This window comes from Salvelinus fontinalis, chromosome 8, assembly GCF_029448725.1.
Source record: "Salvelinus fontinalis isolate EN_2023a chromosome 8, ASM2944872v1, whole genome shotgun sequence".
Taxonomy (NCBI): Eukaryota; Metazoa; Chordata; class Actinopteri; order Salmoniformes; family Salmonidae; genus Salvelinus; species Salvelinus fontinalis.
Genome location: NC_074672.1, coordinates 9,148,985 through 9,172,359, shown reverse-complemented (window position 1 = coordinate 9,172,359; position 23,375 = coordinate 9,148,985). Strand labels below are relative to the sequence as shown.

At 46.9% G+C, this 23,375-nt stretch overlaps 1 protein-coding gene across 2 annotated transcripts in view; it reads right to left on the bottom strand.

Moving 5' to 3' along the window:
- LOC129860484 (plexin-B1-like) overlaps window positions 1-23,375 on the bottom strand; it is a 55,683-nt gene that overhangs the window by 6,432 nt on the left and 25,876 nt on the right. Inside the window, exons 2-35 of one of the 2 annotated variants that reach the window (XM_055930894.1) lie at window positions 21,280-21,357; window positions 20,068-21,187; window positions 18,975-19,157; window positions 18,065-18,193; window positions 17,678-17,778; window positions 17,377-17,512; window positions 17,132-17,288; window positions 16,885-16,993; window positions 16,688-16,793; window positions 15,543-16,352; window positions 14,945-15,043; window positions 14,717-14,839; window positions 13,510-13,603; window positions 13,246-13,412; window positions 13,013-13,164; window positions 12,805-12,910; window positions 12,560-12,696; window positions 12,214-12,387; window positions 11,912-12,131; window positions 11,307-11,549; window positions 11,010-11,186; window positions 10,664-10,812; window positions 10,444-10,544; window positions 7,870-8,087; window positions 7,535-7,713; window positions 7,335-7,401; window positions 7,082-7,228; window positions 6,740-6,908; window positions 6,403-6,506; window positions 6,186-6,270; window positions 5,821-5,993; window positions 5,533-5,693; window positions 1,865-2,012; window positions 1,598-1,662 (exon numbers count right to left, since the gene is read on the bottom strand). In XM_055930894.1, the coding sequence (XP_055786869.1) occupies window positions 1,598-1,662; window positions 1,865-2,012; window positions 5,533-5,693; window positions 5,821-5,993; window positions 6,186-6,270; window positions 6,403-6,506; window positions 6,740-6,908; window positions 7,082-7,228; window positions 7,335-7,401; window positions 7,535-7,713; window positions 7,870-8,087; window positions 10,444-10,544; window positions 10,664-10,812; window positions 11,010-11,186; window positions 11,307-11,549; window positions 11,912-12,131; window positions 12,214-12,387; window positions 12,560-12,696; window positions 12,805-12,910; window positions 13,013-13,164; window positions 13,246-13,412; window positions 13,510-13,603; window positions 14,717-14,839; window positions 14,945-15,043; window positions 15,543-16,352; window positions 16,688-16,793; window positions 16,885-16,993; window positions 17,132-17,288; window positions 17,377-17,512; window positions 17,678-17,778; window positions 18,065-18,193; window positions 18,975-19,157; window positions 20,068-21,177 (6,299 nt within the window). In that variant the 5' untranslated portion in view covers window positions 21,178-21,187; window positions 21,280-21,357. The remainder of the gene's footprint in view (window positions 1-1,597; window positions 1,663-1,864; window positions 2,013-5,532; window positions 5,694-5,820; window positions 5,994-6,185; window positions 6,271-6,402; window positions 6,507-6,739; window positions 6,909-7,081; window positions 7,229-7,334; window positions 7,402-7,534; window positions 7,714-7,869; window positions 8,088-10,443; window positions 10,545-10,663; window positions 10,813-11,009; window positions 11,187-11,306; window positions 11,550-11,911; window positions 12,132-12,213; window positions 12,388-12,559; window positions 12,697-12,804; window positions 12,911-13,012; window positions 13,165-13,245; window positions 13,413-13,509; window positions 13,604-14,716; window positions 14,840-14,944; window positions 15,044-15,542; window positions 16,353-16,687; window positions 16,794-16,884; window positions 16,994-17,131; window positions 17,289-17,376; window positions 17,513-17,677; window positions 17,779-18,064; window positions 18,194-18,974; window positions 19,158-20,067; window positions 21,188-21,279; window positions 21,358-23,375) is intronic. The other variant, XM_055930895.1, reaches the window with a different exon arrangement.

The following is a 23,375-nucleotide window of genomic DNA, read 5'->3' as shown; positions in this document are numbered from 1 at the left end:
TGAATCCCCCCAAAAACATTTCCACTGCATTTCAGCCCTGCCACAAAAGGACCAGCTGATATCATGTCAGTGATTCTCTCATTAACACAGGTGTGAGTGTTGACGAGGACAAGGCTGGAGATCACTCTGTCATGCTGATTGAGTTCGAATAACAGACTGGAAGCTTCAAAAGGAGGGTAGTGCTTGGAATCATTGTTCTTCCTCTGTCAACCATGGTTACCTGCAAAGAAACACGTGCCATCATCATTGCTTTGCATAAAAAGGGCTTCCCAGACAAGGATATTGCTGCCAGTAAGATTGCATCTAAATCAACCATTTATCGGATCATCAAGAACTTCAAGGATAGCTGTTCAATTGTTGTGAAGGAGGCTTCAGGGCGCCCAAGAAAGTCCAGCAAGCGCCAGGACCGTCTCCTAAAGTTGATTCAGCTGCAGGATCGGGGCACCACCAATACAGAGCTTGCTCAGGAATGGCAGCAGGCAGGTGTGAGTGCATCTGCACGCACAGTGAGGCAAAGACTTTTGGAGGATGGCCTGGTGTCAAGAAGGGCAGCAAAGAAGCCACTTCTCTCCAGGAAAAACATCAGGGACAGACTGATATTCTGCAAAAGGTACAGAGATTGGACTGCTGAGGACTGGGGTAAAGTCATTTTCTCTGATGAATCCCCTTTCCGATTGTTTGGGGAATCTGGAAAAAAGCTTGTCCGGAGAAGACAAGATGAGCTCTACCATCAGAGTCCTGTGTCATGCCAACAGTAAAGCATCCTGAGAGCATTCATGTGTGGGGTTGCTTCTCAGCCAAGGGAGTGGGCTCACTCACAAGTTTTCCTAAGAACACAGCCATGAATAAAGAATGGTACCAACATATCCCCCGAGAGCAACTTCTTCCAACCATCCAGGAACAGTTTGGTGACGAACAATGCCTTTTCCAGCATGATGGAGCACCTTGCCATAAAAAACTAAGTGGCTCGGGGAACAAAACATTGATATTTTGAGTCCATGGCCAGGAAACTCCCCAGACCTTAATCCCATTGAGAACGTGTGGTCAATCCTCAAGAGGTGGGTAGACAAACAAAACCCCACAAATTCTGACAAACTGCAAGCATTGATTATGCAAGAATAGGCTGCCATCAGTCAGGATGTGGCCCAGAAGAAGTTAATTGACAGCATGCCAGGGTGGATTGCAGAGGTCTTGAAAAAGAAGGGTCAACACTGCAAATATTGACTCTTTGCATCAACTTCATGTAATTGTCAATAAAAGCCTTTGACACTTATGAAATGCTTGTAATTATACTTCAGTATTCCATAGTAACGTCTGACAAAAATATCTAAAAAAACTGAAGCAGCAAACTTTGTGGAAATTAATATTTGTGTCATTCTCAAAACCTTTGGCCAAGACTGTACAGTAGAATTCGTATGACTGAGTTTCCTCAACCATAGTGTATAGCTACAGCAATGGTGTGTGCAGCGTGTTGCCAGACAGACTCTCCATAGAAGAAGCCCTGCAGGCTCAGTGTGGCCGCTGCATGGCACTGATACAGTGGCGGTGCCCTCTCTGCTCTGCCAATCAGGAGGGCAAGAGCCTGGTGTATTCTCACCTCTCTACCATCTGCTTGTACCGTGGGATATCTCTGGCATACAGCAACTTGTTGATAGGAGAGTCCTAGAGGGGGGAAAACATTTACATGTTATACTCAAAACACAGTATGGTTACATGAATGTTGAGAATCTGCATGCTCTCATTCTCCATCTAGTATTCTTTCTTTAAAAACCCCTGGCATCTCTACTCTCCCTTAATTTCTGCTAGACCTTCCGTACCCCCTTAGCATCATCTGTAATGTCTCCTCTCCCTGTGTTTGGCTCACCCTGCCCAGCTTGTGCTCTGCGATGGTACATGAGTCCATGAAGGTCTGGGCTATGACAGACAGCACAGCATCCACATGGTCTGATGCCTGAACATCAAAGATGAACTGGGGGTTCTTCAAGATGTTGATCCAGAACCTCAGGGGTAAACTGGTGGGAAAACAAATCAACAAACAAGTCGCACCATATAAAATGCAGAAATAACTTAAGTCTATTCAATGACAAAGCCCTGGGCCCAGATTCCCAAAACACTACACAAAAAATGTACAACAATTTTTTGTTTTTTTTAAGTGGCTATATTGGATCTATTTATAAATTTCTTTCATTTTTCGTTGTTGTACTTTTTACCCCTTTTTCTCCCCAATTTCGTGATATCCAAATTGGTAGTTACAGTCTTGTCCCATCGCTGCAACTCCAGTACGAATTCGGGAGAGGCGAAGGTCGAGAGCCATGCGTCCTCTGAAACATGACCCTGCAAAGCCGCACTGCTTCTTGACACTGCTAGCTTAACCCGGAAGCCAACCGCACCAATGTGTCGGAGGAAACAACGTACAACTGGCGACCGAAGTCAGCATGCATGCACCCGGCCCGCCAATAGGAGTCGCTAGGGCGCGATGGGAAAGGACATCCCGGCTGGCCAAACCCTCCCCTAACCCGGATGATGCTGGGCCAATTGGGTCTGTAGTGACGCCTCTAGCACTGCAATGCCATGACTCAGACCGCTGCGCCAACTCGGGAGGCCCCAATGTAGCCATTTTTATTTCAATATCAAATCATTTCTGGGTAACTATTAAGTACCTTACTGTGATTTTTCTTGCAAGAACTTAGCTAGGACTGTCTGGGAGTGGTCTGAGTGGAGAGGGGGAAAACTGAAAACTAGCTGTTATTGGCAGAGAGGTTTGGAACTCTTTCTTATTGGTCTATTAGCTAATTTACCGTATACTAAAAGGGCATTATCATCATTTGCACAATTTTACAGTATTATTCCAACCTCAGTGTTGACTGCACTGGGCCTTTGAGAAAAAATAAGTTCACAAGATAGTTCAATTCCTCAACAACTGACCCTTCGCTAAGCTCCGTTGGTTACTGTTTCAACCTCAGACAACATTTTCCCGGGAAGCCCAATTCCCCATTCAACCACTGGCGAAATCTGCACACAAATGATCTCAAACTGCATTTCTAACACACAATGAAATTAAACACAGACTACCCCATGCTAATCAGGAAACTGTTTAGTATGTTGTGGTAGACTCATTACAATTGCTTCACGGGGTCTGGCAAAAGTATGTTTGTAGTGTTTTAGCCACTGACTGTCTCTGAATTCACTGTCCGCATGCAGTCAACGCTATAACCACGTTTGGAGTTAACTACAGTGGTTGCTCAATTAAAAGTTTTGAGCTTATGCCGCGACAATTTGTGGTAGATGGTGGCAGATGGTGGTAAATTGCGTCATTCTGTCATTGCACCACACTATCACAAGGGGAGTTACAACGCTGATCTATCGGTAGTCTGAACTGTGGCACAAATTGACTATATTTTGGTAAATTAATGGAGGTGTGAATGTTTCAGTCCAAGAGTCTCTCTTTAAGGCACTAGAGTCCTGCATCAGGCAACAACAAAAAAAATTGCTGGCGGGTGGTCCCAGAGTTGAGATAACAGTAAATACAAATGGTGCAATTACACTCGACATGTGGACTGACGATTTAAAAAATATAGGTACTGTGGGCTTTTGGTGTCTCTCCCTCTAAAAAGAGACAGAAAAAATGTCTAAATAACAAACTGACTTTATTTACCACAGTGTGAAAGAGTGATAGGCCCTCTATATAAACTGAGTTTCTGAAACGGAGTCCTTCTTTGCTGATGTGAAGACTAAACTGAATGAAAGAGAGTCCAGCGAGGATAGGGAGGAGAAAAACGTTGCCGATATTTTCAAGACCTGAGTTACTTCTTTTATCTATGAAATGTACTAGTTTATTTAGGCAAACCCAATCGTGACAGAGCTCTAGAGTTCCTCTGTGAAGTCCTCTGAAGATGGGATAACCTTCCAGAAGGACAACCATCTCTGCAGCACTCCACCAATCAGTCTTCATGGTAGAATGGCCAGATGGAAGCCACTCCTCAGTAAAAGGCACCTAAGGACTCTGACCATGAGAAACAACATTCTCTGGTCTGATGAAACCAAGATTGAACTCTTTGGCCTGAATGCCAAGCGACACGTCTGGAGGAAACCTGGCACCATCCTTACGGTGAAGCATGGTGGTGGCAACATCATGCTGTGGGGATGTTTTTCAGTGGCAGGGACTGGGAGACTGGTCCGGATCGAGGGAAAGATGAACGGAGCAAAGTAGAGAGAGAATCTCAAAGAAAACCTGCTCCAGAACGCTCCGGACCTCAGACTGGGGCGAAGGTTCACCTTCCAACAGGACGACGACCCTAAGCACACAACCAAGACAACGCAGGAGTGTCTCTCTGAATGTCCTTGAGTGGCCCAGCCAGAGGCCAGACTTAAACCCGATCAATCATCTCTGGATAGACCTGAAAATAGCTGTCCAGCAATGTTCCCCATCCAACCTGAGAGAGTTTGAGAGGCTCTGCAGAGAGGAATTGGAGAAACTCCCCAAATACAGGTGTGCCAAGCGTCATACTCAAGAAGACTCGAGGCTGCCAAAGGTGTTTCAACGTACTGAGTAAAGGGTCTGAATACTTAAGTAAATGTGATTTATTTTTATGTTTAATACATTTGCACAAATTTCTAAAAACCTGCTTTTGCTTTGTCATTATGGGGTATTATGTGTAGATTGATGAGGGGGAAAAAAACATCAATTTAATCAATTTTAGAATAAGGCTGTAATGTAACTACTCAGACTCGTTGCAAAAAAACTGAATCTTAGGATTCGAGGAAAATGGGAGCTGACGGGGAAGGAGTTGAGGAAGCAATTATTTTGGATTCGACTCTCCACCACTACCCCTCCATTCTTCTTACAATACCATATCAGAAGGTTTAAGATGGTACACTACTAGATCATGTGTGATGTGGTTTTTCGCTATGAGCTAAACGGGTTTAAGAGGGTACTCTAGGCCTACGCTTTGCCACTGCAGAGCGAGAAGTCAATGTTGCATTATGTGAGTACCATAAATTACTACATTTTTGGTCACTTTACCATCAAGATAATAGATTGTAAACAACTACCATGCTTTCATGGTTCACATGCTGCTAGCACAAAAACATGGCCTTTTTTCATTGTACTACCACAGTACATTTGTGTTCCATGGTAGTACAATGAAAAACAATACTTTGGTACCATCATGTTTTTTTTGTTCACTAACATGGTACTGGTGAAAATACCATGTTATTTTCCTGCCATGGAGTTGACCAGAAAACAATGATAGTACCATGGATTTTTTTTTATTGTACTACCATGGTACATTTTGGTAAGGGCCAGACAGTCCTAGCAAAATTCTTGCTTGAGAAATAGTTTTGTTAAAAAGCTATTTTTGCCCATTTCAATGGAAATCGATTACAGTAAGGTACTTAATTGTTACCCAGAAATGATTTGATATTGGTATAAAAAAACGAGCCCAGGTCTGTATTGGTTACTGTATTTACAAAGGACAGGAAACACTTTGGTGTTCAAAAGCAAATGAGCCAGTAGTAGTAGTAGTGAGTTACCTGTTAGTCTTCCAGATGTGGATGGTCTCAGGGTCTGTAATGTTGTGCTGCAGAGCCTGCTCATCCAGCAGGTCAAAGAAGTACTTGACAGCCATGGGAACTGGCTGGTTAGTGCTCAGGATCACTGTGAACAAGTCATCCACAAACTTCTGCAGTGTGCCCTGGGAGAGAGAGTAGGAAGATATGGGAATAAATATATGCACAAGTGTAAATATTACACATACTGTGTGTGTGTGTGTGTGAGACTGCTTGTTTGTTGCGTTGTGTTGTGCATCTGCGTTCTGGCACCTTCATGGAGAGTAGGCGTGTGAGGTAGATCTCGGGGATGGCCTTGGCCCTCTCTCTCTCCCTCTCTCTCAGACTGCCACGCCTGTGTTTGGGCAGGTCTGGCTCCTCATTGGCTTTCACCAGGTGCCAGAGCTTCACACCTCCCTCGTCCCCATCGTCCAACATGGGCGTCTCTGATAGAGGGACACACATGGTCAGACATCTCTGATATAGTCTAGGTACAGTGTATAAGTTATATCTTTATGTTTATGTTTCAAATGCAGCTCTTGTGCATTGTCCAACTTTGGTAGGAATATTGTATGGATGCTGAACAATATCCTATGACCATGCTGCACCTAAGTGCCATAGATTAGTTGAGACTCAACTCTCTCCAGGAAAGTAGTCATGGTTGTCATTGTGGATGTGTTTGGAGTTCCGGGGTACCATTGCAACAGTGGCTCCATCCGGAACCTGCAGACCATTTGTAAAATCATTAAATCAAATGAACAAAGTCAACCAAAAAAATACTTCACAGTCATGTAGTTAGTAATTCTAGTTAAAGGGGATAGGGATGGATGGGATGTGTGGCCTGCCGTTTCTGACCTTGTAGTGCTGCAGGGTGTTGAGGCGTTTCCAGGAGCCCTGCACCACCGACGTCAAGTCCTCATCTGACAGGATCAGGTGACCTGCCATGCCCGCACGCCACTCTGATCAAGGACACAATACAAAAGATTAGCTACCAAAAAAGTTGATTATAACTGATGACCAAGGAAGGATTCTGTTGGCTTTGTCAATTCTAGGGTGTTTCAGGTTTATAGTACGCTCATTAACTTGGATAAATGTTCTTTGGCTTCATTTCTACCTGGCATGCCAGAATGGACAAAGATGTCACCTTTTCAGATTGAACAGTGAATGACAGAGAGCTGTAGTGGAGGCTCACCCAGGTGGAGAGAGTCTGTGTGGGGCCTCTGGGAGAAGGACATGCCCTTCCATGCCTGCTCCAGGACCTTCTCCTTCACCTGGGTTATGGTGTCACAGTCCAGCACCTTGGCAGGAGCGGTCTGGGGCACGCCACCGTTGCCTGTCGCTGGCATGAGGACGTTCAGCGTCTGGAAGGTTAATGAGAGTTAATTAAATCACGACACAAAAAAAACGTGACTACTTCACCATGTTGCACAGCTCCTTTATTCCAGCCCCTGCTTTATAATGATAAACAAAGCCTGACTGTAGATGTGTATTTATGGTCAAGGAACATCAGGCTTTGTGTGTGCTGTGCTCTCACCAAGGTGTTGTACTCTATGTCCTCGCGGAGCAGCCTGTTGTCGTTGAGTGTGTACTTGGCCTTTCCTGTCACGGCGTCCACCGGTCCTTTGTCCACCTGGTGTTTAATGGCTCTAAACAGCATGTAGAAGGACTCCCCTGCGGTGTCCTAATAACACAGAACAGACGGGACATGTTTCTTCAACTGTCTCTTTAGTGAGGAGACACAGGGGGGGGGGGGGGTGAATGGGGAGAGGGCAGGCTGAGCTACTCACCCTCAGGAAGGTGAACAGACAGATGGACATCCAGTTGGTCAGGAGCTTCTCGACCACCGATTCAGTTCTGAAACAGAACATGTTCCACGTGAATGTGTCCGACACGGATAAGTAAACCACAAGAGACTTTAAAAAGACACAGGAAGAAGCCTGCCATTATCCAAGACTGATGAGAACATATACTGATCAGCCCCCCTCACCTTCGGAGCATGAGTTTGGGGTTCTTGGCCACGTACTGCACCACCAGGTCGTTTAGCAGAGTCTTGAGGATGTCAGTGAAGTACTCCAGCTTCCCATGCAGGGCCACGGTGAGCAGGGAGGCCACGTAGGCCCGGTCCCGAGGGGAGAAGGTCCGCTGCACCTCCAGGGTGTGGATGAACTGGGAGAGAGGGGCACAAAGGGGTCAAAACAGTGACACGGTGAAAGTGAAGCATAACGTGCATGCATTATATATTACCGCTGACGTTTTATAGTCTGAATGGTATTGAGAGGTACGGTAGGTCAAGTTCACTTCTTCAGACTCGGTTAAGGTTACCTTGGTGAGGAATAGTTTGCTGTTGAGGAGGTTGGACAGTTGAACTAGTCCCTGCTCCACCGTCTGTCTACGGCACTCCGGCACATCCAAATCTCGCCTCAGTGGCGACTCCCGGTGGCCAGGGAAGAAAATGCGCTCTGCATACGCCTTGTAGTCCAGGAAGGGAATACCAGAACCCACCAGGTCACTTGAACAGTCCATCATCTCAGTCATCAGGTCTACACAGAGGGAGGAAAATAGACCACATTGAGATCGTGAGAATCTTTTTAGCAAAATCATATATAACCTACACCTGAAAAACCTTACTTATTTCAAATCAAATTTATTTGTCACATACACATGGTTAGCAGATGTTAATGCGAGTGTAGCGAAATGCCTGTGCTTCTAGTTCCGACAATGCAGTAATAACCAACAAGTAATCTAACCTAACAATTCCACAACTACTACCTTATACACACAAGTGTAAAGGGATAAAGAATATGTACATAAAGATATATGAATGAGTGATGGTACAGAACGGCATAGGCAAGATGCAGTAGATGGTATAGTGTACAGTCTATACATATGAGATGAGTAATGTAGGGTATGTAAACATTATATTAAGTGGCATTGTTTAAAGTGGCTAGTGATACATTTTTACATAATTTCCATCAATTCCCATTATTAAAGTGGCTGGAGTTGAGTCAGTATGTTGGCAGCGGCCACTAAATGTTAGTGGTGGCTGTTTAACAGTCTGATGGCCTTGAGATAGAAGCTGTTTTTCAGTCTCTCGGTCCCTGTTTTGATGCACCTGTACTGACCTCGCCTTCTGGATGATAGCGGGGTGAACAGGCAGTGGCTCGGGTGGTTGTTGTACTTGATGATCTTTATGGCCTTCCCGTGACATCGGGTGGTGTAGGTGTCCTGGAGGGCAGGTAATTTTCCCCCGGTGATGCGTTGTGCAGACCTCACTACCCTCTGGAGAGCCTTACGGTTGTGGGCAGAGCAGTTGCCGTACCAGGCGGTGATACAGCCCGACAGAATGCTCTCGATTGTGGATCTGTAGAAGTTTGTAAGTGCTTTTGGTGACAAGCCGAATTTCTTCAGCCTCCTGAGGTTGAAGATGCGCTGCTGCGCCTTCTTCACAACGCTGTCTGTGTGGGTGGACCAATTCAGTTTGTCCGTGATGTGTACACAGAGGAACTTAAAACTTTCCACCTTCTCCACTACTGTCCCGTCGATGTGGATAGGGGGGTGCTCCCTCTGCTGTTTCCTGAAGTCCACAATCATCTCCTTTGTTTTGTTGACGTTGAGTGTGAGGTTATTTTCCTGACACCACACTCCGAGGGCCCTCACCTCCTCCCTGTAGGCCGTCTCGTCGTTGTTGGTAATCAAGCCTACCACTGTAGTGTCGTCCGCAAACTTGATGATTGAGTTGGAGGCGTGCATGGCCACGCAGTCGTGGGTGAACAGGGAGTACAGGAGAGGGCTCAGAACGCACCCTTGTGGGGCCCCAGTGTTGAGGATCAGCTGGGTGGAGATGTTGTTACCTACCCTCACCACCTGGGGGTGGCCCGTCAGGAAGTCCAGGACCCAGTTGCACAGGGCAGGGTCGAGACCCAGGGTCTCGAGCTTGATGACGAGTTTGGAGGGTACTATGGTGTTAAATGCTGAGCTGTAGTCGATGAACCGCATTCTCACATAGGTATTCCTCTTGTCCTGATGGGTTAGGGCAGTGTGCAGTCTGGTTGCGATTGCGTCGTCTGTGGACCTATTGGGTCGGTAAGCAAATTGGAGTCGCTCTAGGGTGTCAGGTAGGGTGGAGGTGATATTGTCCTCGACTAGTCTCTCAAAGCACTTCATGATGACGGAAGTGAGTGCTACGGGGCGGTAGTCGTTTAGCTCAGTTACCTTAGCTTTCTTGGGAACAGGAACAATGGTGGCCCTCTTGAAGCATGTGGGAACAGCAGACTGGAATAAGGATTGATTGAATATGTCCTTAAACACACCAGCCAGCTGGTCTGCGCATGCTCTGAGGACGCGGCTGGGAATGCCGTCTGGGCCTGCAGCCTTGCGAGGGTTAACACGTTTAAATGTTTTACTCACCTCGGCTGCAGTGAAGGAGAGCCCGCAGGTTTTGGTAGCGGGCCGTGTCAGTGGCACTGTATTGTCCTCAAAGCGAGCAAAAAAAGTTATTTAGTCTGTCTGGGAGCAAGACATCCTGGTCCGCGACGGGGCTGGTTTTCTTTTTGTAATCCGTGATTGACTGTAGACCCTGCCACATACCTCTTGTGTCTGAGCTGTTGAATTGCGACTCTACTTTGTCTCTATACTGGGACTTAGCTTGTTTGATTTGCTTGCGGAGGGAATAGCTACACTGTTTGTATTCGGTCATGTTTCCGGTCACCTTGCCCTGGTTAAAAGCAGTAGTTCGCACTTTCAGTTTCACGCGAATGCTGCCGTCAATCCACGGTTTCTGGTTTGGGAATGTTTTAATCGTTGCTGTAGGTACGACCTTTGAAGCCACTTTAGGTTTTTGTGATATAAGATGCGGTTTTGTGAACTTATGGTGAAGCTTATGGCACTTTCTCTCACCTGTGAACTCTTTCTTGCAGCGGTCCCTCACACTGGTCTCCAGATTCTCCAGCTGAATCTGGACCTTCTTGTAGTCCCTCACGGCCTGTTTGCTTTTCCTCCTGACAGAGATGCATACAGACAGGCAGAAAAGCTCACATCCAGTATACTGTACCAAGCATTACTTTGAACAGATGAAATGGTGTATACTTGACAAAGTAGAGTGAATGTTGGCACCCACCTATATATGAGCACTATGATGACAACGATGAGGGCTACGATGGAAGCCCCCACCCCTACGCCCACCTGGGCCTCCAGGGGGAAGGTGGACTGGCCTTGGGTGTCATACTGCACTCTGCCCAGGGAGAAGTTCAGGTTCCCCATCTGGACCTGGGACAAGACAGCAATTGATTTTAGAGTGGAAGGATTAGATTCAACGTTGAAGTGTTTTACACTTGTCATCCCTACAACCACCACAACTAAATAATTCAGAATTACACAGGATGTGACAAAACTTATTCACAAAAGACATGTGCCCTCTTTGATTTCCAATTCCAATAGTGGTGACGCAAGGAGTGAAGACGTACAGTGAACTCGGGGAGAGAATCCATGCCCTCCTGCTTCTTGCTGGCCATCACAGAGGGCTGCTGGGATGGAGGCTCACAGTAGAGGTGGTTATGGGTCAAGGTTTTCACAGAGCATACCCCTTCCCCAATCAGAGCCACCACCTCCTCCTTAAAGATGGCCAGGTCCAGGTTCTCCCCCTAGATCATAACAATAATGATTTTGGAGAAAGGCAACTGGACAGGAAACAGACAACACTCGCGGGTTCTGAAAAACTGTTGGAGAAACTGTTATGGTATCAGAAATGAGATGTAACAGACCTCCACAGAGATGATGCTGCCAGGTTTGTGGTGGTAGGGTTTGCTGGGGTCATTCTGGTTCAGTGGGTACAGCCTGGGGTTGAGCTCGTAGCTGAAAGCCCCACTGCCCACAGAGTTGAAGTCAAAGTGCAGGTTATCCAGTAGGAAGTCCACCTTGACCCGAGCATGGTGGGCCTCTGTCCCCACGGCAGGCGTAGGGCACAGCATCAGAGAGGAGCTGCTCACGGCGCAACTCGCCTCAAACTGGAGCGCAAGAGATGAGAGGCGTATTTATAGATATTTATGGAAAGCAATAGCAGTGATTGATTCTCAACTTTACCTTTAAAAAGGTGATATGTCACACTACGTGATCAAAGAGAGCCTATCCCCCAACTAAGGCAGTAGACATCTGAACACCATGTTAGAGGACTCAACATACATTTCAGTTGAATAGAATAATAATAAATAAGCCATTTAGCAGAATGCTTTTATCCAAAACAACTTAGTCATGCTTGCATATATTTTACGTCAGGGTGGTCCCGGGAATCGAACCCACTATCCTGGCATTGCAAGCGCCATGTTCTACCAACAGAGGACCACCAGTTTACTCGTTTTACCACACTTACCACACACTCTTCAAGACAGTCTGGCTCAGGAACTATCCGTCTTTGCCTCTTGAGTGGGATTTCTGTGCGTCTCACTCTACTCTCTCCATCTCTGCTGCTCCTCCTCGTCCTCCTCTTCTTCCTCGGAGAAAGGGACTCCAGAGGACTAAGGGTCACCCGGATTCGGGGCACCTGCACTACATCTAGGTTTTGCCCAGACACACGGATCATTCTTCCACCACTGGACACACAGAGAGAAGAATCATTTATTACATGAATAAACACATATGACAATTCATTGTGAGTGACATTGTGACACCCACCTGAGGAAGCTTTTTGAGGGTGCAGCCATGGTTATGTTAGGGTCTGAGGTGTAATGATAGATGGCTCCCTGTAGATGGCGTTCTGCTCTACCAAACCAGACTGTGATTCCATGCTCTCCAGTTCTGTTGCTGCCCCCTGTCATACATGTAATCTGGTCATCCACGACCTCAGAGCTAAAAAGAATTAATTTAACAAGATATCACAACTACTGCTACAGCAAGTTACAGGACTTTATTAAGGAGATTCAAAAATGATGTATGAATTCTCATATGCAGTGCTGACTCCACTTGCTTTACAGTGGTTGATCTGGTGACCTTGAATGTAACAGATGCGTAAGAGACTTACATGAGGCATGAGACTCCTCCAATAAGCACGCTGACCTCACTGGGGTGTCCAGTCTTCAGGCTCTGGCCCATTATGGTTAATGCTGAGCCCCCAGCCTTGGGCCCCTTCTGAGGGGCTATCCCAATCAGAGCCGGGTCCTGAGGACAAGAGGAAGGGCATTAAGAATACATTATCAGACTGAGGGAAAGTGTCCATTTGGCTAGAGCAAGACTTTAGTAGAGTATAATAATGTCTGTTATAGATACCTGGAAGCTGAACCTTTGACTGGAGAGTCCAAGCCCTCCTCCTCTCACCTCGACTGAGGCCTGACCACTCTTCTGTCCCCCACTGGCTGTGGTCTCACACACAATCCTACAGGGGAAATGGAGAATTACCGCAGGTTCTTACTCAATGCAGATACAACTAGAGCTGCAGAAGATGGAAATAAACGTTGCTGCACGAGAAGAACATTACCTTGAGGAGATCTCATATCTGCTGTTGATGACTGTGCAGGGGACACCAGCTATAGTGACAGAGTTCTGGATGTCTTCAGCTTTCTGTCCAAGATTGGAGCCTGAGATGGTCACCACAGTACCACCTTCTACTGGTCCAGAGATGGGCTCCATCTGCAACACACAGTCACGGAGAAGTGAAAAAAAGAGTCCATGTCACTGTCTGAAGACACGTCAACCATAAAAAGGACTCACTAAGTGGATGACGGGTGCTGGGCAGGACTGCTTGATCTCGCCAGCGCAGGAGTCCCGGTAACTGCATTTGGAGCGAGCTCCCCCGCACCACGCACATCCGTACTTCTGATCAGCCGTACGACACCGGCTGCAGTCTGACCGGCCCACAGAGCAGTTAAACAACGTCACTGGAACAGAGAGGATACCGGGAGTCAACAACACAGCATAATCTGAAGAAGAGATCATCTCAACGAGATCCATATCAGTAGCTCTCGTGTAACCTACCATGAAGGTCGTCCGCACTATCAATCTGAAAGGTGTTTCTCCTCCTCACATTGATCACGGCATTGTACTCCTCCACAAAGGCAGTATAGGCGTACTGCAACATAACAGAAATAAAGTAGTCTTAGCAGTGACCAATCACAGCTGCCCACATAGTGCCGTGAGAAAAAAAAAAGGTACTTGCCCACTTTCTGATTTTCGATACTGAACGTTATCAGATCTAAAACCTAATATTAGGTAAAGGGAACCTGAATTTACAAAAAAAAAAAATCAGAATTGGATTCAAGTTTGCCAAAAAAAGCACCTGGATGATCAAGACTCTTGGAAGAATGTTGTAAAGACAGGGCAGTCAAAAGTATAACCTTTTAGACAACACGGGTTCCCTCATGCCTGGCGGAAACCAAACATTGCATTCTACAGTAAGAACCTTATACCACCGGTCAAGCATGGCGGTGGTAGTGTGATGTTTTGGGGATGCTTCGCTGCCTCAGGACCTGGACGACTTGCCTTAATAGAAGGAACCTTGCATTCTGCATCAGAGAATTTTACAGGAGAATGTCAGGCCATCCGTCTGTGAGCTGAAGTACAGCTGGGTCATGCAGCAAGACAATGATCGAAAACACAATCACGTCTACATGAAAACGGCTAAAAAGCAACACATTTTAAGTTTTGGAATGGCCTAGACAAAGTCCAGACCTAATCCCAATTGAGATGTGACAGGACTTGAAACGAGGAGTTCACGCTTGAAAACCCACAAATGTCGCCGAGTTAAAGCAGTTCTGCATGCAAGAGTGGGCCAAAATTCCTCCACAGTGACTGATCAACAACTACAGGAAGCGTTTGGTTGGAGTCATTGCAGCTGAAGGTGGCACACCCAGTTATTGAGTGTAAGAGGGCAATTACTTTTTCACAAAAAGGTATTGGTGTTGCATAACCCAATACGAAATATGTATGTAATCGTTATTTGTTCACTCAGGTTCCCTTTATATAATATTAGATATTAATATTAATATTAGGTTTTGGTTGAAGATGATAACATTCAGTATAAAAAAAATATGCAAAAGTTGAGAAGATTTTAAAGCGGGCAAATACTTTCCCATAGCGCTATAGTTGAAATATCACTCTACATGAAACAACATGCAGACAAACGCTGTTCAAATGAACAGCCCTGTTCCAATACCACATAGGCTGATATTGTATGACGACTAACCTGGTGTAGCTGGCAGGTGATGAAGTAGAGAGAGGGCTGGGTGTCGTCTGTCTCCACGTACGCGTCCACCACCACTGACCGCCCTTCGATGGTCAGCACGCACTCATAGTCCAGATCCTCATCCTGAACACACACACACACCGATATAAGACGCATAGGCCACGTTTTACACACCACGCATCTTGGGTAAAGTAAACCATTTTGGTTTTGCAAGCATTCCTCACACACCTGGAAGAGGTGAAGGTGGCGTCCCACCAGAGTGATCTTCCGCTCCACATTAACAGGAACGAGAGAGGAGCCCTGGACCTTCTCCACACACGGGCAGTCCTGCTCATATTATAAGACATACGTTACAGGACATACACACATGGGACATATGACATCAAACAATACACCAGCTTACATTTTTCAGGTGAGGTCTCACCAATTTCAAATCATTAAACTGGACTGACTGTGTGAACAATTCAGCAAATCCCACACCAAAATGTAGCTCTACAGTCTAAAAGTTTATTATATGCGACTAAAGTGAAGAACAAAAACACTGACAAAGCGTAAAACAAAAAACAGCAGGTTTAGTTCAAACTGAAGACAGCCACTTTTGATGGTTTGATCTCCAAAGTACTGACAGTTGACCACTCCAATGACACTCAAAACAAAACGTAATGGCGATGCAATGTTTGCACACATCAGACATAAATAAGAGGGTAGGAATTTCGGATCAAATTAAGAGTAACCTATTTTACACGATGCAACTGCACTTATCCGATTCAGTGCATGTGTTGTGCTGGGTGCATCAGCTAGACTGCCACTGAAAGACCCCACTCACCGGCAGATCAATTTCAGAGGAGTCAGACTGGTAGTCTGCTGAAGAGTCAGGGTCAGGTGTGAGGGTAAAGGATTGAGAGGGCTGGTTTGGGTCATCATCTCCAGAGGGCACTGTGGCAGAGGATGTTGGAGGGTCCATCTCTGTCTCTCCCTCTCCCTTCTCCCATTCCTTTGTCCAGGGAGGTGAGTCTGTACCTTCAGAGGGGGCCAGGCGGACTTCATCCCCGTCAGAGCCAGTGGGCAGGTCCATTAACAGGGGGACTTCATCCCCGTCAGAGCCAGTGGGCAGGTCCATTAACAGGGGGACACCACTAGCAGTGGTTGAGGTGGTGTCAGAGGGCTCCGGCACAGTGTGGTCAGTGTCGGTGAGTCCATTTGTACTACTAGGAGCCACAGTTTCTGGAGACTCGGGCCAGTCTAGCAGCTCAACCCTAGTGACTGTTGTCTGCTCCGTCTCCCCTGTTCCAGCAGTAGTCCTGGGGAGGCTCCCATCTCCATCCACTGAGGTATCTCCAGCGGTGGTCTTTGTCCCTGCCTGCAGACTGGTTGTCACCTCTAGTGTTGCAGTGGTAGCCTGTGTGGCCAGTGTGGTTGAGGATGTGGTGGTGGCAATTGTTGGTGAGTGGGTGGTGGGGACTGCGGTTGACTCGGGGGTGGTGTGTATGGTGGATGGGGGCACAGGTGTGCTGGCCGGGACTGGGGGAGTGGTCCTAATAGATGTCCCTGTGGGTGGGAGTGTTGGGGCAGCCAGGAGAGTTGGAGTTAGAGTGTCAGATTGTTTGGTTGGTGGGGGAGTGAATGTTGGTTTGAACTTGAGATGGTAACACAATGAGCAGAGAGGGGGAGAGGAGGGAGACGATGGTAAAACAAGAGGAATAGCAAGAAATATATGCAAATAAATACATAAAGACTGAAATCACAAAAAAAACTAACTGTTTACTAAAAAAAAAAAGTACAAATTTAAAACAAAGACAATGGAACACGACAAAACATAAATAGACAGGACACGTACAAACTAACAGTTACCTAGGGTGCAGATGCCAGTTTCACTACAAAGCAAACCTGAATACACTGGTTAGTATATATAGTTTGTACCAGCTAGCAGTCCTGTGACTGCACTGCCTGATAACCTGCAGGTAGACTTACGTGTTTGTTGTAAATTGTGACTCCCTCATCACAGATTTTATTGGTGCACATGTGCTGGTGAATACACCAGTTACAGCCCCAGCGACTGCTCACACACCCTCTGCACCTGAAAACAGAGAGAAGACGAGAGACTGAGAGGTTAACAAGGGGAGATATACAACTGCATTGTGGCTAGAAATGTCAGCTTTTTAACTCACGGCATGAGTCCAGAGAGCTGTTGGACCACACCACAGTCAAAGAAGGTGAACTCCCGAGCAGCCACAGTCACATTGAGGAAGCGAAGGGACAGGGGGATGGTGACTGAGTCTGAGCAGGAGAGAAGTCAGAACATCCATAAATTACAGCACCCTCCAAAAGGATAGTTAGCTTTGGTGATCATTAAGAAAGAGAGAGGAATCATTCTGCTTTGTAGTGTCAAATTGGACTCGCACAGATGTCACTCACCTTCTCCCTGGCCAATGGGAGGCAACCTGCTGGCGTCGGGAGTAGAGCAGGTCACACCAGTGTCTGTGACGGTGGCCAGACGTTCCACATCCTGGTAGAAACAGCTGTATGCTTCGCCCTGCACTAGACTGGGCAACCCCTTCACTGACACAGCAATCTTCGAGAGAGAAGAGAGAGAAATACATACATTTATTTTTTCTTTCAAACTCGAAACAAGTACTGCATCTCCCCCTCCTCTGTCTTACGTCTGTCTCCTCTCCACGGCTGATGTTATACAGGCTCAGGGATTGGATACCGAGACACTGCTGCTGCTGGTGGTCAAAGCTCCACAGCCACTGGCCCTGCAGAGCCCCCCGACCGCACTGTGAACGCTGGCCACACCTGCCATCACAGGGGGAAGTGGGGTTGAGCACAGGAGAGGAACAAGTGAGAAATGGGGAAGGTGATCATTCGTTAATGTTGACATTTGCCTTTGCTCTTCCTATATTTTCGAGCTCTTAACTTAAATTTTCTTTGGTATAGAAGGGTCAGTTGGTGCTTCCTCACCTGCCCTCCAGAACACACCAGCCACAGTAAGGGTCTCGGGCTGAAAGACAGGACTGACAGTCCAGGTGATCTCCACACTCTGCCACCGGTCGCTTCTCCACCTGAAAGGTTACCCACATCTTCTTCTTAAAAACAGCTGTACTATACAACGAAACCGTAGAGGTGCTATAATTGTGTTCGATCAATTATAGATTTTTTCATAGCCCTTGCCCTGAACTACTATCAGTGAACTGCATGGTCAAAAATGCAAAACACACCTGTACAGTACCTACTCGTGATCCTCTTCGCTGCATTCCAGCACCAGCTGAAGACCCTAGACTGTATTAGGGGAGTCAAGCAGCTAGCTAGCGATGATGTGTTTGAGCTGTGTTGTTCACTCAGACTAACCATTGCGCCGGTCATGACGTAGATGTGCGTCTCCGTCTGGTCCAGCAGGAGGTCACTGCGGACGGGCGAGTTGGGCTGGATGAGCATGGAGGAGTACATCTCCACCCTGCCTCCAGAGCCTAGGAACACCTGGAGAGAAGCAGATGGTTATGGTCAGAAACCATCAACCATTTCCAAGCGTGAAGGTTATAGAACTCAGCACATACAGTACATATAAAAACGGAAAAAAAGAATTGAAAAGGCTAAAGAAGTCTTGGCTAGAATGTGTCTAAAAGCAAATTGAAGGTGCATTTGTACTGTCTGCAGGATCATATTGTGAAGAGAACAGTTAATTTGATTGGCAGTCAGTAAATCTAATCTGGAGGATACCAAGACACCTTTGCCTAAGTGATTCATGAGCCCTCAAACTCTCAAGTTACCTGAGTTTAATGAGATTAGCATAGATTTTTATGTCAGACTCCATAAGCCTGTGCAGTGATCTCAGCGCTGTAAGCAGGAATCAAATGGCTTGTCAAGTGCAGTTTCTGTCAGCACATCTTAGCGAGCTGACAAAATAAGACACTCGATTTAGAAACCTGCATGTTGTATCCACATTGTGTGTGTGTGTGTGTTCACGCATGCATGTGCACGTGTGTGTCTGAATGGTGGTTGTGGAATTTGGTGAGCAGTGATGAGATAATCCCTTTATAATGGGTAACTTCAGTCAGCTGCATACTAAGGGAGCTTTGATCAGGCACCTCAAAGCCCTCTGTTCTGTCTGAGAAGGTCTCTCCCACTGGCTCGGACCACAGCTTTAACAAGGCTGCCAGACGATGTCCAGAGTAGAAGTACGTCTGAAACACTGCTATCTTGATCTAGATCTCAAGTATTAACAAAAAAATGCATCATGACCTACTGTAACTTGGCATACCTTGTGCAAATTCCCTTTAGAGTCTCCTAAAAAGGCAATGGTGTGCCCAGCCCTCATACCGACAGCCACAGCAGTGAGACGGGCAGACGGGCTGTCCAATACTGCCTCAGCTTCCATGGGTACCCTGCTGGCCATTGGACTGGGGGTGTGGTCAGAGCCACAGGGATAAGCCTTTAGGGTGTTCTGGAACACGGAGAACAAACAAAAACACATCTCAGAGAACGTTCCATTCACATTATCACAGGAACGTGGTTATTCATTTTAAGTCCAACAGTATAACTTTCATTCCGTAATATTTCATTTACAGGTCTTTCACAATCCAACCAATCTTCTTAGTTTTTATAAGAGGATGAAATATTATACGAGATGGGAAGCATACTAAGAATGCAATCTTGTGCCTTTGCTTTTGCGTAACCCCTTAAAGCCTACCAATAAGTCTTCAGCCCAACTCCAGTCAATTGGAAAGTCTTTTGTTACAGGGCTTGTTTACTTTAAAGCAAATTGTTTACCAAATTAACTATGCGTTCCAATCCATCTGTCAGTCTCGTTGGACTTCAAAGGGCTCTTCCCCATCCGTGTCAGCCTTCATTTACCAGTCTCATAGCGGAGTCGGGACAGTTAGTTTTATTGATCCTAACGATCCCATTAAACCGCTCGTGGCTGCAGGGCAGGCAGGCCTGACGAGCGCCGGGGCTCCAGGCTGGAGGTCACCCCGGGGTCGTAGGCCTGCAGGGCTACTTCCCTCCCAGGCTTCAGGGATCTCTTGGCTCTTTGGCACAGTGCTCATTAAGGCCTTTCATGAATCACAGGCCTTCCTCTCTCTACGGCTGCTCTGAGCTGAGGCTGGATCTACTCCTCTTCCAGACTGCTGAAGCCAATAAGCCATTACAGCAGCGAAGGCAGAAAATCAGTAGGATTTAACTAGATAAGGCATTCCATTGGTAGTAGTCTGGCGTTAGGAAGAAAAATAGGGCAAATGCTTGGCATTGAGCAGAGGAAACCTACATTGAAATTTGTTTAATTCCAATGAAGCAGAGGACTCATGTGAAAGGTGCATGTATTGTTACAACAGCTGCTCCTCCGAACACCTTACCGTAGGTAAGTTGGCACAGCTGGACTTGACCTCATACTCTATGTAGGCCACCTCGCCTACTCCCTTCACATGGCCATCCAGTGTGTAGCACAGGTCTCGTGTGGAGTCGATGAGTCTGTCCAGCTCGTCCAGGGGGAACACACACAGAGCGGAGTCCTCGGAGGGCCCGTTGGAAGAGCTGACCCGGGTGGAGAACACCCCCAGCAGGGTGTCCCCCTCTCTGCCACCCCCCTGACCCACCTGGGCTGCCTGGAGGAGGTTGTAGTTCCTCTCTGGGGAGGAGGTAGAGGAGGAGTGACACACCAGGGGTACCTCTACATAGGAATAGTAGGAGGTGTCATCCAGACACACGCGGGCGGCATACGTACGGTATTCCCGCGACACAGCCTTAATGTCACGGCGATAGAATAAGAAGTACACATGCCCACGGCGAGCGAAAGCGGCTACAAAATGGTGGTCGTACTCCGAGAGCCTTCCCGCCACGGCCAGCTTGGCCGTCTCCTCGTAAGAGAACACAGGCTCGTGGGCCAGATGGCGTGTGGAGATAGGCGGATGGCTGCTTGTGTAACCACGCCCCACGTAGAGCACGGCCCGCTCCCCGCCTCGGGGCCCCACCACCAGCCCCACTGTGGACACCTCCGGGTCGTTGGCCGCCACGTACTGGGTATCCACCGGCCTCTCTGTGGAGAACAGGACCTCCTTCACAGAAGTCAAGCTGCGCTTCTGGCAGGTGCCCTGGTGGACGTTACCACAGGTGATGAGCTCCATGGCTGAGGGGTCCACTAGGAGCAGCTTGTTGTGGTTGGAGGTGTGCCGGGCCTGGGGGCAGTTGGCCTCGGTGACAGGGGGAAGACACTCCTTACTATCAGTCACAGGGCCGGTCCTCTCCTCATGCTCCAGACGCAGGCCGTCTAGCCCATCCAGTTGGAATAGGTGGTCCCTGGCCCCCACATAAACCGTGCCCACAGAGGGGTCCGGGTGCAGGACCAGGTGCTCAAAAAAAGTGTCATTTCTGGAGAAGCGTGGATAAGTGCGGACAGCGAGGGAGTATGAGGTGGTGATCAGTAGGAGGATGAGCAGGGCTGAGATCAGAGCCATCCCAAGTGGCATGGCAAATATTCTGCAAACACAAGAATAGTAAAAAAAGCTGAACATCAAGTTTGCTATACAAATACTTACAGTATTAATAGATATCTATACAATATGTCTAACCATGTGTCCGACGATAAGCTCAAGACGCCAGTCTCCTCTTGATCATCCGCAAACATAACCCATTATTGTTCACTACACCTGTAGAGAAAATAAAATATGGAAATATTATTGTAAGTCTAATGTTAGCCAATAATCCATCAGGAGTTACAACATTGGTTGGATCATGTTCTAGAATCTGCCACCCCGCCACTTTTCTACATCGCATGAGCCTTAAAGCGATGTTGCGCATTCTCCATTTAGGACACTTGTCACTCGTCACCTCACTACCCCAGCAAATCAATTGGCCAGTGGGAGTCCTGCATTACAGCTGCAACCCCTTTAATAATTGAGCAGCTCTTCCCCGTCCTCACCCTCCACCCTGGTGAGAGGTCAAGAATGGCTAAGTGCAGTAGTCCTACAGTACGTGACTGTAGCCAGTGACAAGAGGATGGGGCATAAGATGGTGAAGAGAGCCCTAGTTGGTGGTCCTGGAGCAGGTGCGTTTGGTGTGCTGCTCTGATACAGTAAGTGATTCAGTCAGACCCCTCTTTACTTATTCATGGAGGGATAAGAGGTCTGTCACTTCTTGGACGGTAACTTCCAGGCCCACTGCCACAGGGTAGTCCATGAACAATACATGCATTATTCCATGTGCATCATGTTTTATTGAGTCAAACCTATGTCCAGAATAGGGGTGCTTTGAGAGATAAGAATAGTATGGGGGAATAAAACACTTTGAGCCATTAGCACTATCCACAACATGTCTATTTGTGGGCCTCTATTGCTGTCACTGTTGTCCTTGATGCTCAGTCTCCGTCTAGACCGATTGGCCTGTGATACACAGCTGCCCTGTGAGGCCTGGAAACAATGGAGAACACAGCCATGCTACTGGTCTGCAGTCCTCACCAGCTCTTTGAACGGCTGACATCCCATTGTCAATATTTATAGTGCATGGGGACCAATCGTCATGGGAACTTCCTCTTAGTAACTGGAGCAGCAGTATAGGACTGGGAAACCGATAGTAATTCCTTTTCTAAAACAATAATATTTTTTTTTTTTTAAAGTAGCCTCATTTTCAAAAAAATTTTTTTTACATCCATCACATGTTTCCCCTTCCTGATCATGGCTATAGTGACCTTTCACAAGATCATTCAGCTGAATGTAAGTACTTCTGGAAAAGTAGAGTCTGCCAAATACCCAAATTGTAATTAGTAATATAGCACTTTGTTACTACTGCTGCTACTACTGTAAAGTGTAGTGGCTGTAATGATAAAAACAATAACTTGGGAGGAGAGGGGGCTCTGTAACAGGGGCATGCAGAGCCAACAATCTCCAGAGTTCATTGGCCGTGTCTGGAATGCATGGCTCTGCCCTGGTGCAGTCCAAGGAACCTATAAATAACTACTGCTAGGCTATTAGCCTGTCAGCATCACTAAGGTCTGATCGGGGCTTTACAATCCCACTACACTACAGCCAAGTCCGCTGAGCTCCACGAGACTCCCCTCTATGTTTATCAATCATTGAAAGTGGCTGCTGTGCACGTTTGACGTTCAACTCTTAATGATCCGTGACAGGGGTCTGAACGCTAAGACCCCATAAAAATGTGAGGTCAACAGCGAATCCCTCCAAAAAGACAAGGGTGCGATTCTTCATGCGGCGTCTGAATGAGAGACGGCCTTAGGCTCGGAGGCCTGACATTGTTCTGCTGCTCCTGGCATCTCCCCCTCTGGAACACAGCCAAATGGTACTGTACCCGTCTGCTTGAGTTATGACAGGCTCCGGGGAACACACAGCCACCATAGTTCATCGTTTTATGACTACGAGGCAGAATCCAACTACAGTACAGTTAATCTTACACATAGATGTTCTGTTTTACAACACATAAAATGTCACAGCATAGGGTGTGATCGTCAGACTTTGAGGGTATTTTTGTAGTGAATAAGTCACAGATGTGATTTCTACAGTATAGAATAGAAAATGTTTGTAGACAAAGAAAATGTTAACAAGCTAATATCAAAGGCGGATGTACACACACACACACACACACACACACACACACACACACACACACACACACGTCGGCCCTCTGCCAGTTCCGTCCACTTCTTTAGGTCTAT